The sequence below is a fragment of the Zootermopsis nevadensis genome, unplaced genomic scaffold, assembly GCF_977971745.1.
Source record: "Zootermopsis nevadensis isolate Lab colony 2312 unplaced genomic scaffold, Znev_1.0 Znev_ptg000032l, whole genome shotgun sequence".
NCBI classification, from domain to species: domain Eukaryota; kingdom Metazoa; phylum Arthropoda; class Insecta; order Blattodea; family Termopsidae; genus Zootermopsis; species Zootermopsis nevadensis.
The window spans coordinates 3,952,747-3,965,300 of record NW_028259164.1 but is presented as its reverse complement, the minus strand read 5'-3'; the positions used below and the strand labels follow the sequence as shown (position 1 = coordinate 3,965,300).

At 47.9% G+C, this 12,554-nt stretch overlaps 1 protein-coding gene across 10 annotated transcripts in view; it reads right to left on the bottom strand.

The window, feature by feature from the left end:
- The window catches only part of LOC110827775 (atrial natriuretic peptide receptor 1), an 85,000-nt gene that overhangs the window by 51,074 nt on the left and 21,372 nt on the right, over positions 1 to 12,554 (bottom strand). For 3 of the 10 annotated variants that reach the window (XM_022059757.2, XM_022059759.2, XM_022059758.2), the window contains exon 2: positions 3,683 to 4,339. The exons of 5 other annotated variants lie outside the window; for them this stretch is intronic. In XM_022059757.2, the coding sequence (XP_021915449.1) occupies positions 3,683 to 4,019 (337 nt within the window). In that variant the 5' untranslated portion in view covers positions 4,020 to 4,339. Of the gene's footprint in view, positions 1 to 3,682; positions 4,340 to 10,350; positions 10,618 to 12,554 lie in introns of those variants that run through there. 2 more of the 10 variants (XM_087359664.1, XM_022059763.2) reach the window with 2 other exon arrangements.

The following is a 12,554-nucleotide window of genomic DNA, read 5'->3' as shown; positions in this document are numbered from 1 at the left end:
ATGAGTCGTACTCTATCTCTCCGATCGACAATCAGAGCCCTGATGATGGAGGCAGTAAGCACCTGTGAAACGTCGGTCAATTTCTGCTAGACTGCACAGCGCAAATCCCAAAAGCCTTCGTAACTCCACAGCTCGCATTTTCAAGACGAAGCGACTTCAACATTTCCTGCTGATCCGCTGTGAACTGACGCAATTAAAGTTGAATTAACACCGGAGTACGGCACATCGATTTAATAATTCTTCGACTATTGGTTCAAGAACTGCAAAACCGAATCGTATTTTACAGGAAATGTTAATTATCTTCGCGCTGCGCCACCCGAATTAGAGCCGCGGAATTAAATTCAGGGCGTTTTTTTAACCTCGTCGTCAGGTTAGACTAACTGTGAACATCGAATCACCAAACATTCGAGTGCGATTTATTTCGGAAAAACCTGCCACCTGGTCGATGCTGAGACGATAACATTAAACTGAACATTAAAAAGGGACAAGGGTGTACAAAAGGAAGAGTTCCATGGAGTTGTGTTGTGGTAATTATGGGTGCCACCACAGAGCTGCTGAAGTCTACCGTTTCTCATATTTGAAGGGGGAAAGATCGATTTTGTAATGATAATATTAAAATATAATTCATATCATTTTAACCTCTGCTTGGTTTTCTAATCGCCAAAAAGTTCGGTCATTTGTTTTGTTAATCGTTTCCTTGGTCACGGGCAAATAAACAGAAATTGCCGGTCCTTGAAAGTGCCGACAGCAACGCTATTTTACCTTCGTTAATTTAATGACGTTGCTCTATATGGTAAGGGCATTTATAACTGGCTTTGCAAGAACGTGTCGAGGCTCGTAAGAACCGTACACCTTCGAGGTTTGGATTCACGGCTTCCTGAATTAACTAGTCGGAGGAAAAAATGATGACGCAGATTAAATAAACTGAATTATGCTGGGAGGTTTTTTTACCGCCAGTGACACGCGGCTGGCGCAATGCGTAACCACGCACAACGCTAATTGTCGTGGAGACAGATGGCGTTAACAACTACCACTGCCGTCTCATTACGGCAATAAAAACACACACGGACGGACGTCACGCTCACAGCAACAACGGCACACGGGCCACTTCACCGACGAAGCCAGAAATAGTGCAAACGCGTACTCCACCGGAGTGCACGTAACTTCCGTTTCTCTGCAACGTCGGTGGCTCAAGGTCTGCTTCGAGTCTCTGGACGTGGTCTGCACTCCTGACGCTGCTGTGAAGTCTAAGTTAAAATGTAAACTTGTCAGGAAACTGTCGTAAGCGAAGTCGTAAATTTAGTGACGTGCGCATTTCTGTTTCGCGACAAAGAACTCTCTTTTAAAGAATTCTAAATTCGTTCACACATCTCACTGGGCTCTGACGTTGCGTGTTTCTAGCGAAACCTCAGACGGGGTTTCAGGGAAATAATGCCTCTTTAAAAAACTGTACGTATATACAGAGTGACTTAAATTAAGAAGGAAACGAACGATAATTGCTGTTCTTCTGTTTAATCCCTTCGAGTGTGAATTAAAGTGCAAGCAGATTTACGGAACCAAAAACGGCCTTGAACCTGCGATGGTATTCTCGAAGAGAAAAACAAAATACCGCATTTTAAGGTCCTTGTTTCAAAACGCCCACAGTACAAAATCACACTTTTGCTCTATAAAATCGGTTTGGCCGCTTGGTAGGTAACCAGACACTCCAGAGACGCGGACAAACAACGGACAGAGGAAAACACGCGAGTATCTGGGCGGAAGGCGCAAAATGACACGACCGGCGGAAGTGGCACCCGGCACATGAGCCCTCTGAAACACCGCAGTGCCTTGCCCTTGAGTCTCCAGGACAGAGAAATGCAGCGCAGCTGCAGATACGGACGCCTTGCGGTAATTATTAATTACGACATCGCAAGTACGTCGGCGCCAGAGAGACAGCCCTTCAAGCCCCCCCCCCCCCCCGGGCCGGGTTCCTTTAAAACAAGCATTCCCTCAGGACACCCATGAGTGGAAAAGGCGCTTGAAGCCGATGGACATGCCATTAAGAGCGTCGCATGTCCGTCTGCGGTCAGGATTACTAGGCGACTGTGAATGTTTCGTTGAAAGGCGCAAAAGCGATCTATGTCGCTGCTGGACAACCCTTTACTCAACAAAGTCGGGAATAAACACGCATAAGAAATTTTTTATTATTTCAAGAAAATGTGGGAGAACAACAAAGCATTTTCGACACTTCGTTAAAGATTAGACCAAAAATGGAATTAGCCTGAAGGGTTTGATTGTCTTTTAACATTAATCCAGTTTTGAAACAGGGACTTTAAGATACGCATCGGCGTGTTCCATTCACGCACTTGGCTAATGAACAAACAACAAACACATTTCCCGGTCTTGCGTGATTGGTTCGTTCGAATACGGTCAGAAGACTGGGCACTGCTGCTGCTGCGTTGTGACGCTTTGAGGCTCTGCCGGGATAATGACTAGTTACTGGGACAAACAGCGGGAAACGTTTGCTTTGAGCCTCGGGGACGCATTCATTGTGAGGGAGATGACGAGCCACGAAGCTGGTGGAATAACTCCAGTCCCAAAACCGACGTCAGTCGACGTTAAAACGTTTAGTGCGAAGTTCGCTCGGATTTACAGTCGCGCGTGGTTCTACTTTGAACCATTGCATTTTGTGACGGACTACCCCGAGTCGTCCCCATTTCTTGGAGACACAACCACAAAGACACGTTTTTCGGGACACGTAACATTTGTGGCCCATTAATAAAGCAAATTCAATGACTTCTTCTTCCAATCCAATAACTAACCAGAACAAATACTACGCGACATTAATTCAGATAAGTTGTATTCTATCAGTTTACAGCTTGGCGCAACCAAGTGGTTCCCACGTACACTTATCGCGACACAAACGGAAATTAAGAATGTAACACTAAACGCACAATAAAAGTGGTAATGAAAACAAACGCCAGCAAAGAATCTCCGAAGGCGTCTAATCAGATGTCATTTTGCGGCAAGTGGGTTCAGCATCGCAGAGTCCACGGAAAATTCACTTAAGACGTGATCGTAGAGACGGGGAGAGAGCGTCTCTTCGGAACCGCGGGCGCGGACGGGCAGGGAGTCCATCGCCCCGATGGATGATTCGCGAGTGAAAACGGAGCAGCGGCGGAATGGTAGTGACGGGGGAGAACCGAGTCTCCGCGGCACGAAGTTAATAATGTTTCGATGACACAGTAAAAGCCAAATGCCAATAAAATGGACAGAACAAATGCGGTCGAAATGTCCGCCAGAAGACTATTGTTAAGCAAAGGAAACGAGTTTTGTACGTGTATGGATTTTTGAAAGCAGCCACCGAACGTCAGATCGGATATGTGGCACACGTGTGCGTTATACAGACCGGGGGCAAAGTCAAAGAACTTCGCGGTATCCAGCGAATCTGTTTGACTGGAGAGAATTCCACTGAAGGGCGACTCTGAAGCAACGCAGACATTTTTCGTCACGATGTCGTGAGGGTTCGAGAAGAGCACATGACACCCTGGGTTCGTCGCGTGAGCGGGAGATGACGTTTTTACCTAACCCTGCTCTAACCTCAGAGCTTTCATTGCCACAGGCCTGTTCCACCGCGGACAGAAAATTGAGAATCCGAGCCCTAGAACTCGTTATCACTACGACGAACGATGCTGCTTTGTACCTGCGCTCCGGTTGATGTAGAACTCGAAGGCGGCGAGGGGCCCAAATGTCGAGGAGCAGTGGGAGTCCCTGTGTTCCACGCGGATGTCCCAGCCGGGAAGGGACCCCGTCACGGGGTCCGCTACTTTACGAACCGCCAACTGCACTGCGGGCAGCACGCGATACAGGGACTGCTCATGTTCGTGATCTGCCGGCGCTATAACTGCCAGGCGCACCACCCCCGCTGCCGTCGCATTCTTCCCGTCCACGGGGACCGACACCAGGACCGCCAGGAGCAAGACTGTCACTATTACTACACCTTGAAGAAGGTCGCTTCGTCGCCCGCGAAACTGGCACATAGCAGCTTCGGTGGGGGTTACAAGAAACACAATCCGGACCAATGGCAGCACGTCATTGAATCGTGCGAACTGCGGGACAGCGGCTGCTGTGGGCCGACGTTTCGTCACGCCGGGTGCAGGGTACGACGACGAGGGGAGGGTCACCACCAGTGCTCATATCACTATTACTGACGACAAACCAGCAGCGTTACCAAAATGACCACATTTGTTGTCTAGGGCTCCCGATGAGGCGACTGAGGCTTTGCTTATCTTAGCTTCTGTCAAGTGCACGGGAAGTTCTTCCGTGGCAGAAGGCGCGCTAACATGGCGCCCGCAACATCCTGAAGGAATAAGAACTCGGTTAGAAATCCCAGGCGGAGCAGCGTCTCCAACAGCGCCAATCAACTTAAAAGTCACTAGGTCACAGTTCTAAAAATTCCGTCACGTTACACGACAGTGGTGCACATGGGATGCAAAACCTCAAAACGAATTCCGTCTGCAGAACTCGCACTGACGTCGCTCGTGAACGCAGGCAAAGAAGTTCTCTACTTTACCCGCTTTTAATAAAATCCGTTAACCACGTCTTAAATCATCAAGCACTGGTCACCTTCATTTCGCCCTGAAGATAGAGGCAGCATGCTTATCCGAAACGTTAGTATCTACCTGTGAGACAATAGAGCATCACAACCAACATCGGCATCTTGACCGCCGTCAGAACCTCAAATCTGATCACCAAGATTACAGCCCAACACATGTCAGAGCACCCACCCTACTTAGAAAAGGCATTTTCGAATTAGCGCCTTTGTCAGTCCCTTATCATCATCATCGTCCACGTTTTCTTCGTATGTGGACGGGCGCACTCAAACTTCTGCGTTGGGTAGGAAAACGAAACGAGAATTTCTCGACGAGTGCGATTTTGACGCACGAACGCGACTGCCAGTAACGACAGATCAAAATGGACACGGACATTGAAGGCGGAGAGAACAAAAACAAAAACAAAAACAAAAAATGGACCCAAAACCAAAACGTGATGGAGAGTCGGGAAACGCTGACTGCTTCAAGTGTTGATGGCAGAATCATGCAGACAATGACTGTCAATCAATACTTTAAACGAGCTATGATATTCAGCCCACTCGCCGTTCAAGTGCGAACAGCGTCCCCACTCATTTGTTCGCGCTGCAAACAGCGCCCTTACTTAAGTGGCAGCTTAATCCGAACACAGGACACGAACCGTTTCGCGTCATCCTCGATACGGTACAGCGATCTCGTGGCGAGAGTTCTAACTAAAATCCCGGGTTCGATCTCAACTGTCACCACCACCACCTGAAGACGGCAGAAAATACAACTCCCGAAACGTCGTGTCAACGCACAGCCAACACATGAGAAAAATGACAATAGCCAGGCCAGCGGATGACTTTTCCTTCGGTTGTGCGTTGCGTCAAGAACACGTTCCCTTCGTTAACAACAGCTGAAAAGTAAAACATCTCATCTTAAGAGCTCTTAATTCAAAAAGCGATTATGACAGATGCCAGCTAATCCAAGTTGAAAATATTTCAGAAAATTTTGGAGGAAACGGACAGACAGACAGACACGCAATGACGCAGGACGCAGATAAAGTTTTAGTAACGGGTGACTCGAAAGCCTGTAGAACGGTTTCAACTAGTCAAAGACAAAGGACACCCGGAGAGAAATGGAACGCCTCAGCCCCTGCACTGACACAGGCAAAACAGACAAGCACGAGAACGAACCAAAGACTCGAAGGAAATAGAAAAGAAGAAACAGTGTGTGAGGCGACAGCTAATTCTGCTGCGTTCACGTGGGCAGCCTGAAGAAAACCATGACTTTCACGACGGCGTCCGTGAACGAAATCTACTTTGCCGATCTGCACCCGGGAGGACACGAGAGCGCACGAACCTTGTACCTCTGAAGCCGGAGAACGCGACTGCGAATTACTTCGCCTGTAACGTTCAGACAGCTGCTTTACGCCTCGCCTCGCCTCGCCTTGCTGCACGCTCCGACCGATTGTGCGTGTGGTTGTTTAACGACGCTATCAGTAGCTCGGACTACAGAACCGCAGCGGCGAATAACAGGATGACAAATGAACTGGGAGGGATACGGAAGGAAGCGGTGGCTGAAAACGGGAAGCGAGGCGTGAGGACGTGACAGAAGCAGAAATGATTTACGTACATCTTCTGGGTATATTTGACTGTGGCAGTGCGTTTCAGGAGAACGCGGAGACAGGGGGGACGGTGTCACGAAGGCAGATTTTGGGCAAATTTTGTATGGAATGGCGGTATTTCTGCGGCACAGAACCTTGGCTCTGACTGCAGTTATTACGCGGCCAGGAAGCAATTCTGATACATGACGCACAGCCGAATTGAGACTTATATACAGATCCTCAAACATAACAGCCTCTGGGTCAAAGCCGTGATTACATTTCCGATGTTGACAAGTTTCCTTGCAGAAAACGCGATATGAAACGGGCACAGCTACCTGGCGCCCTCGTTGCAGCCAGATTTACTCCTGAGAGCGTGGCATTTAAATAAACAAACAGCGATCCCCATAGAAACAGACGCAAACGCCTCCTTCTGAATCCTGATTCACCACGCGCAGTCATCAGGACCGCACGTCGACGAGTATGAATATGCTGATGCAGGTACCTCTGAAACGTCGGTAAATTTCTATCAGCCTGTACGGCACAACGTCCAATTGTACGATTTTAGAGGCTCAGCAAAGACAACGTCGTTAAACAACGCGCATAAACTAGCAAGACGTCAGCTGTTCCATGTTCGCGTAATGTGTAAACCCGTTTGAAGTGTTGTCTCCAACAAACAGAAGGACGCAGTACATTTTTTTTTTTTTCGTTTATCGGCGTAAACTGAGAGAAGTCACTTTGTTCCTTGAAACGACAGCTTGGAGCGCTGCTGTTACCGCAAAATTTCAATATAGTCTGAGGGCGTTGTTTGCGTGAAAGCAAATGTCTACTCTACGTTTCTGTCAGCAAGGGAATCCACACAAGATTAGTAATTAGCCGAATTTCAAAAATGAAGTCCCGGGTCGGTTCAAACGGAAGGCGGCACCCACGAGTGATCGATCAACTTAGCAGCCGCTAACAAGCGACGCTGGTCGAAGCAGAACGAGAAATCGATTCTTACACGTCGAGATCTAATCGCAGGTTCTCACGATGACGAGCTTGAAGACGGCGTCGTATTCGCAGTCCGAAACAAACTGACCAGCGTTTTAGAGGCGTCATCAGAGCGCGCAACATTCCAGAAGACTCTTCAGCTCTGTGAAATAAAAAGAACGCACATCTGTTGAGATTACTGTCATGCAACCATGACGGCGAGAGGACACTGCAGCAGCTAGATGGCGGGGCAAACTTTTAGGATTTTATCATCAAATTCACTTGCAAGTCTGCCCAAGACAAAAGCGCACTAAGTTGCGCGTAACCTATTCAAAATATTTTTATCTCTGTTGAACGATTATCAAGATGTTACAAAATGTACGCATGTTTAGACCCTCGTGTGACTAAACATCCTGAGACAGTCGGCGCTTCGAGGGAGACGCAGGATTAAACAAAGAAACGTCGATTCGACTGTGTCTTCTGCACACGGAAGTTTCATGGCGAGTGACTGAGTCAAACTTTCCACAGAACCTGAGATGTCGCCTTTTACAGTACGTAATTAGCGTCGATTTCCGCTGCAGGTCTCAATATGAAGTAAAACGTAAGTTTGTTTGTTGTTCTGGGACTGGGAAACGACGAAGACTCGAGCGACTTCGTGTGAAAGACTGAGATGAAGGACGGCAAAACTTGATTTAGATTTCATTTTCACTGATAGGAGTAACCTAACCGCGTAAGCCAAGTTTCATTATGACGTAACTAAACCTCAGATAAGACAGACAGAACGGAATGATCTCGACGTAATTCTTCGATGCATTTGCCTCGCATTATTTCTGCACGTCCTCGCGAGTTACGTCCGCTTTTGCACGGAACTCCATCGCCCGTGCTGCTGATCTGCAATTTATTTATATTTCTTTAATTGAAGTGTTTGTATCCAAAGCGTCACTGCTCAGAAACTCGATAACCTTGGAACGGGAAACACGAAAGAGGTTCAGAACTTGCGAGCAAGTCAGAGGATGTAACTTGGAGCCAATCTTGTTTCGTTAATTAATTCCAACGGGACGTTACCTTCTGTAATGGAAGTGGGGGCGAGGCACCCTTGAGTCACGTGCGGTTAATCAGCCACGGCGTTACAGCAAGAACAGAAATCAAATTCATTGGAATGGTCCTGAACCTTTTTATTCCACCCGGGTGGCGATGTATAATGAACCCACTCAAGGGATAATCCCTTCTGCAGCTCCTCGAAATGACTGGAGAAAATCGCGAGAGCGTAGAAGGGCCAGCGCGCATATTTTGCGTTAGACTGCGTGACAATTACGTCTCGGTAGAGTGGATTTATCTGGCTCATGACAAGAACCAGTGGCGAGCTGTGGTGATGATCGCTGGGGTTAAGGCAGGGAATTTGACGGGCTGAGCGACGATCAGCTTGTTCGTGAGACCGGCTCAGGCTGTGTCCCGCTTCCGCACGGCGTCCGGCGATTAAAATTCCGAACTTTAAAAAAAAATTCGACAGCAGAAGTCGGCGGTTCAAACGGAAACACAATTTGAGCGCGTGGTTTGTGGCGAAGTTGCGGAACCCGGAACTAACTCGCACACGAGAGTGATCGAACTCATTGCATCTCGCTGTTCGAGACCCAAATTTATGGAACCAATGTTTGTGAACAGAGTTCGAGAAGCGCCTTGTGGTGGTGTCTGAGATCCCAGCGAACTGTCATCTCCCACCCAGGACGTGGCTGTGGCGAGATAAACCGAAACTGGTCCATCAAATGAAACAGTTCAGCTGGGCGGTTCGTGCCGCCTGCAAATTCCCGTGGCTCTCGGAAATCCGCGTCAGATTGCGGCTTACACACTCCCAACGAAGACCGGGCACTTCCCCTCTCCTCCCTCGCATAATCTACAACCCAGGGCCCGCAAACACCCAGAAGTTGTTGAGAGGCCCCGCAAATCCAATGGTTTCATTCACGCCTGAAATAAATTACGATAAAGTCAGCAAAGCTTTGAACCTTCAGCAACACGAGTTGCACCCCCGGGCTGCAGGCGTACGATGAAAGACACCCACGTAGAGTAAACAGACGACGGGCGTCAGTAACTGGAAACATCTGGCGGGAGAACTTAGCCTCATGGTCTAGCTGGGTGTTTGTTTCTATTTCACAAACAGTGACCGCCTTGTTCAGTGACTACAGATGGCGGGGGTCTGAGGCAAGCAGCTACCAAGTCACGTGGCAAAACGCTGAGAAGTTAGCCTCTCCATCATTTTGTTGGTGCATTTGCTGAATTATTATTTGTATTAATTGTGACTGTATTTTTGCAAAGCACGGCGATACGACACTATTATAAAATGCAGACGGGCCGCGGATTTAAAACGGCTGTGTTAGGTTAGTAAACACCAGCCCTTAAAAGAACTCGCGCTCGGAGCGGAATGTAAACGTGCAGGCCTATAATTGGCCTAAACTCTTGAACTTTGTGTATCACCCACTGATTTCCTTGCTTAAAACAACGTTTCGGAAATTAGCCGGTAGGAGGACGGAAAGTTGAGAGTTCTTCTTGTTAAATTATTCCGTCACGATAAAATCAGCTCACGCAATTATTAAACTAACATTATCTAACGCTCATTAGTGATTTTAACAAACAAACTAACTAATTCAGTGGAGCAGAGACATTCTTATGCAGTTCACAGTCGCTCAGTTCCGCCTTCAACGTGACCAGAAGGCTCATCACCGTGTTCGCAAAAGCCCGCCAGCGATTCCTGTCTTGAGCCAGATGAATCCAGTCCACACATTCACCCATCCTGTTTCTTTAAGATGCTCCCTTCAGGGTTTCCTACTAAGATCTGTAATAATTTCTCTTCTCCACAATGCATTCTACATGCCCCGCCCATCTCATCCTAACAATATTTTGCGAACAGCAAAAATGCAGAAACTCGTAATTATGCAATTTTCCCAGCCTCCTGTCGCTCCATCCCTCTTAGGCACAAACTTCATCCCGAAAATCTCAGAGCCCTGAAACCCCCCACAAAAAGTCCTCCCTCAAACTCGGAGATACTTCAGCTTCGACTCCGAATACGGACACGGCGTGATCCTCCGAAACGTCGTTAACTGTCTTACAAGTCCTCACGGCGTTGCAACCCAGAAGTCCGACACTAGCATAAAATAAACGTTGAAAGGTTAGGAAAGTGACAGATTTCTGGGTTGTAGTCTGGTAGAAGTTTACCATCGGTTCAGAGGTACCTACCGCCTCCATCATCAGGGCGACGAAGTTCCACCCTATGAACCCAAACCAAAAGCAGCTGGGACGGTCCGACACTCGCTTCTGACGCCAGGGATTCGGTTAATTTTGCCAGGATTCCCCGCTGCCAGTTGCACAGCTCGCCTGTCTCCTGTTTCACTTGGTATTGCAGGACGGCGAACAGACTTGCGACGTTAAAGAACGTGCCGATCGTCTCCATTTGCTTATTTGATCCTGGGGAAGTTGGAACACGATCTTCGCCAACCGTACTGTTTAATGTCGTATCAATATCAACGCGAGCACAGAGAGACGCCAGCTAGAAGACGTCGCTTGCCTCGGTCTGTGCGGATCGACTCGACGACACAGACGGAGAAACTTACGTGACAAAGAGCTTAATGCGGTCTAGGCCTAACTAACAATCGGAGGAAGACCGAGGAAGCCGTGGCGACGAAACATCGCACGTGTCCTCTGCCGCGGGTTGCCTACCCTTGTTTCCAATTTAGCCTAATTAAAGCAAACTGGGAGAGAATTGAGCTTAATGGCCACGAAAATAACCCCGGCCTCTTTCTGTGGCGTCCGACTCGCTCAAACTGCGCAACACACGAGGCCTGGGAAATTCATGTGCGTATCTTCGGAAAGTCGTTATCCGGACGAATCCGAGGGCCACAGCCATCACACGATTTGGTCCTTCTGGCATTATAACGAGCAGGTTAGTACAGCGGTAATGCTCTACGCTTGCACTGGACGCATTTCGGCCTACTGTACAAACCAAAAACATTATCTCCCGCTGGCTTTGTTCTGTCTTCCTTCTACCCGTAAGCTAGTGATGTAAGCGAAACGCACAGTTTGCTCCCGGCTACTTGTACTTACTTGCGGAAGTAAAGACGTACCCAAAAGTTTTTACACACATTCGATGAATAAAATAAAAACATTTTAATAAACTAAAGCATTACATGGGTGAGCACTTAGTAAATTTGCGAATCTAGTGCAAAATGACCACCGTCAGCTTCGTGGGGCAGTTGACAGCGGCGAGCAAACTGCCTGGCAAGTGGCCACCGAAGTTACTGCCGTGTACACATGTTTTTGATACAGCCTGTATTTTATACGCCGTCCTTGCACGCACACAGCTCCAGAGACAGACATGACATTAAAGCAGCGGATACAAGCGGCTAAAAACTATATTACACATGACGAAGTTCAGTTTGCAGGAATTTCCGACCGATTCTTGGGATATTCAACAACGCCCTCTCAACTACATGGGTCATACAGCGTCCAGAAGTCGGATGACTTGGAATTATGTACTCGCCGCTTTATCCATGACAAAATGAACTGTGGCTTCGACTGAATTTATTATTATTATTATTATTATTATTAAAACGGCGGTTCGATTGAGGCGTGCGTCTGTGACGGCTAATTAACGCCAACCATTTAGCACAAGTTTGAAGAGGCGTCACACAGCACATTAAAATACAGTGAGTTCCAGAACATTACAGTTCATCACATTGTAATGTTTCGTTTAAAGTATTAAGCCCACAAAGATTTACAAATGAGCGGAGGTTCAGGTTTGGAAAGGCAGAGTTCCTTCAGCAGACAAAGCCCTTCGGAAGTTCCTTCGACCGAAACAGACCGAGAGAATGTTGGGTTGTAGCGCAGTACGGCCTGGTTTGGTCCGAAACGACGGCAGACTTCCACGAAACTTCGCGGTCTGACAGGGCCCGAGTCTCTCGGTGCTGGTCAGGATCACGCCGACCGGCGCTTAAATCGGAAGGCATTCTGAGAGACAACAGCTTTGCTGTCTCCAAAGTGGTCGTAAGATCGAATTTTTAAAATATGTGTTGTTCATGTCTCAGGGTAATGCAGGGTGCCGCACACCTGCACTACGAACGCAGGACTGACGCACAGATACTTCGCAAATCTTCGAACTACGCGCACCATCGTCGTAAAAACAGAGTTTCGGCCCAAAAAGATTTTCCAACCAGAACGCGCATCCCACCCGTTATTAACAACGGTCGCTTTATTTATCTGTGGTGGGGGAATTTCAATTTGTGAGCACAAATAAAACCACGACATTTAAAATCATCCCATACCCATTCGTGTACGAATTCGCTGCCCTTGGTAGAAAGGGGCAAAGATCAATACACGGGTTTAATGTAACAAGACAGTAACTGATCGGCGCGTTGCGTTGGTCCCATTTCACGAGTCAAATGCAC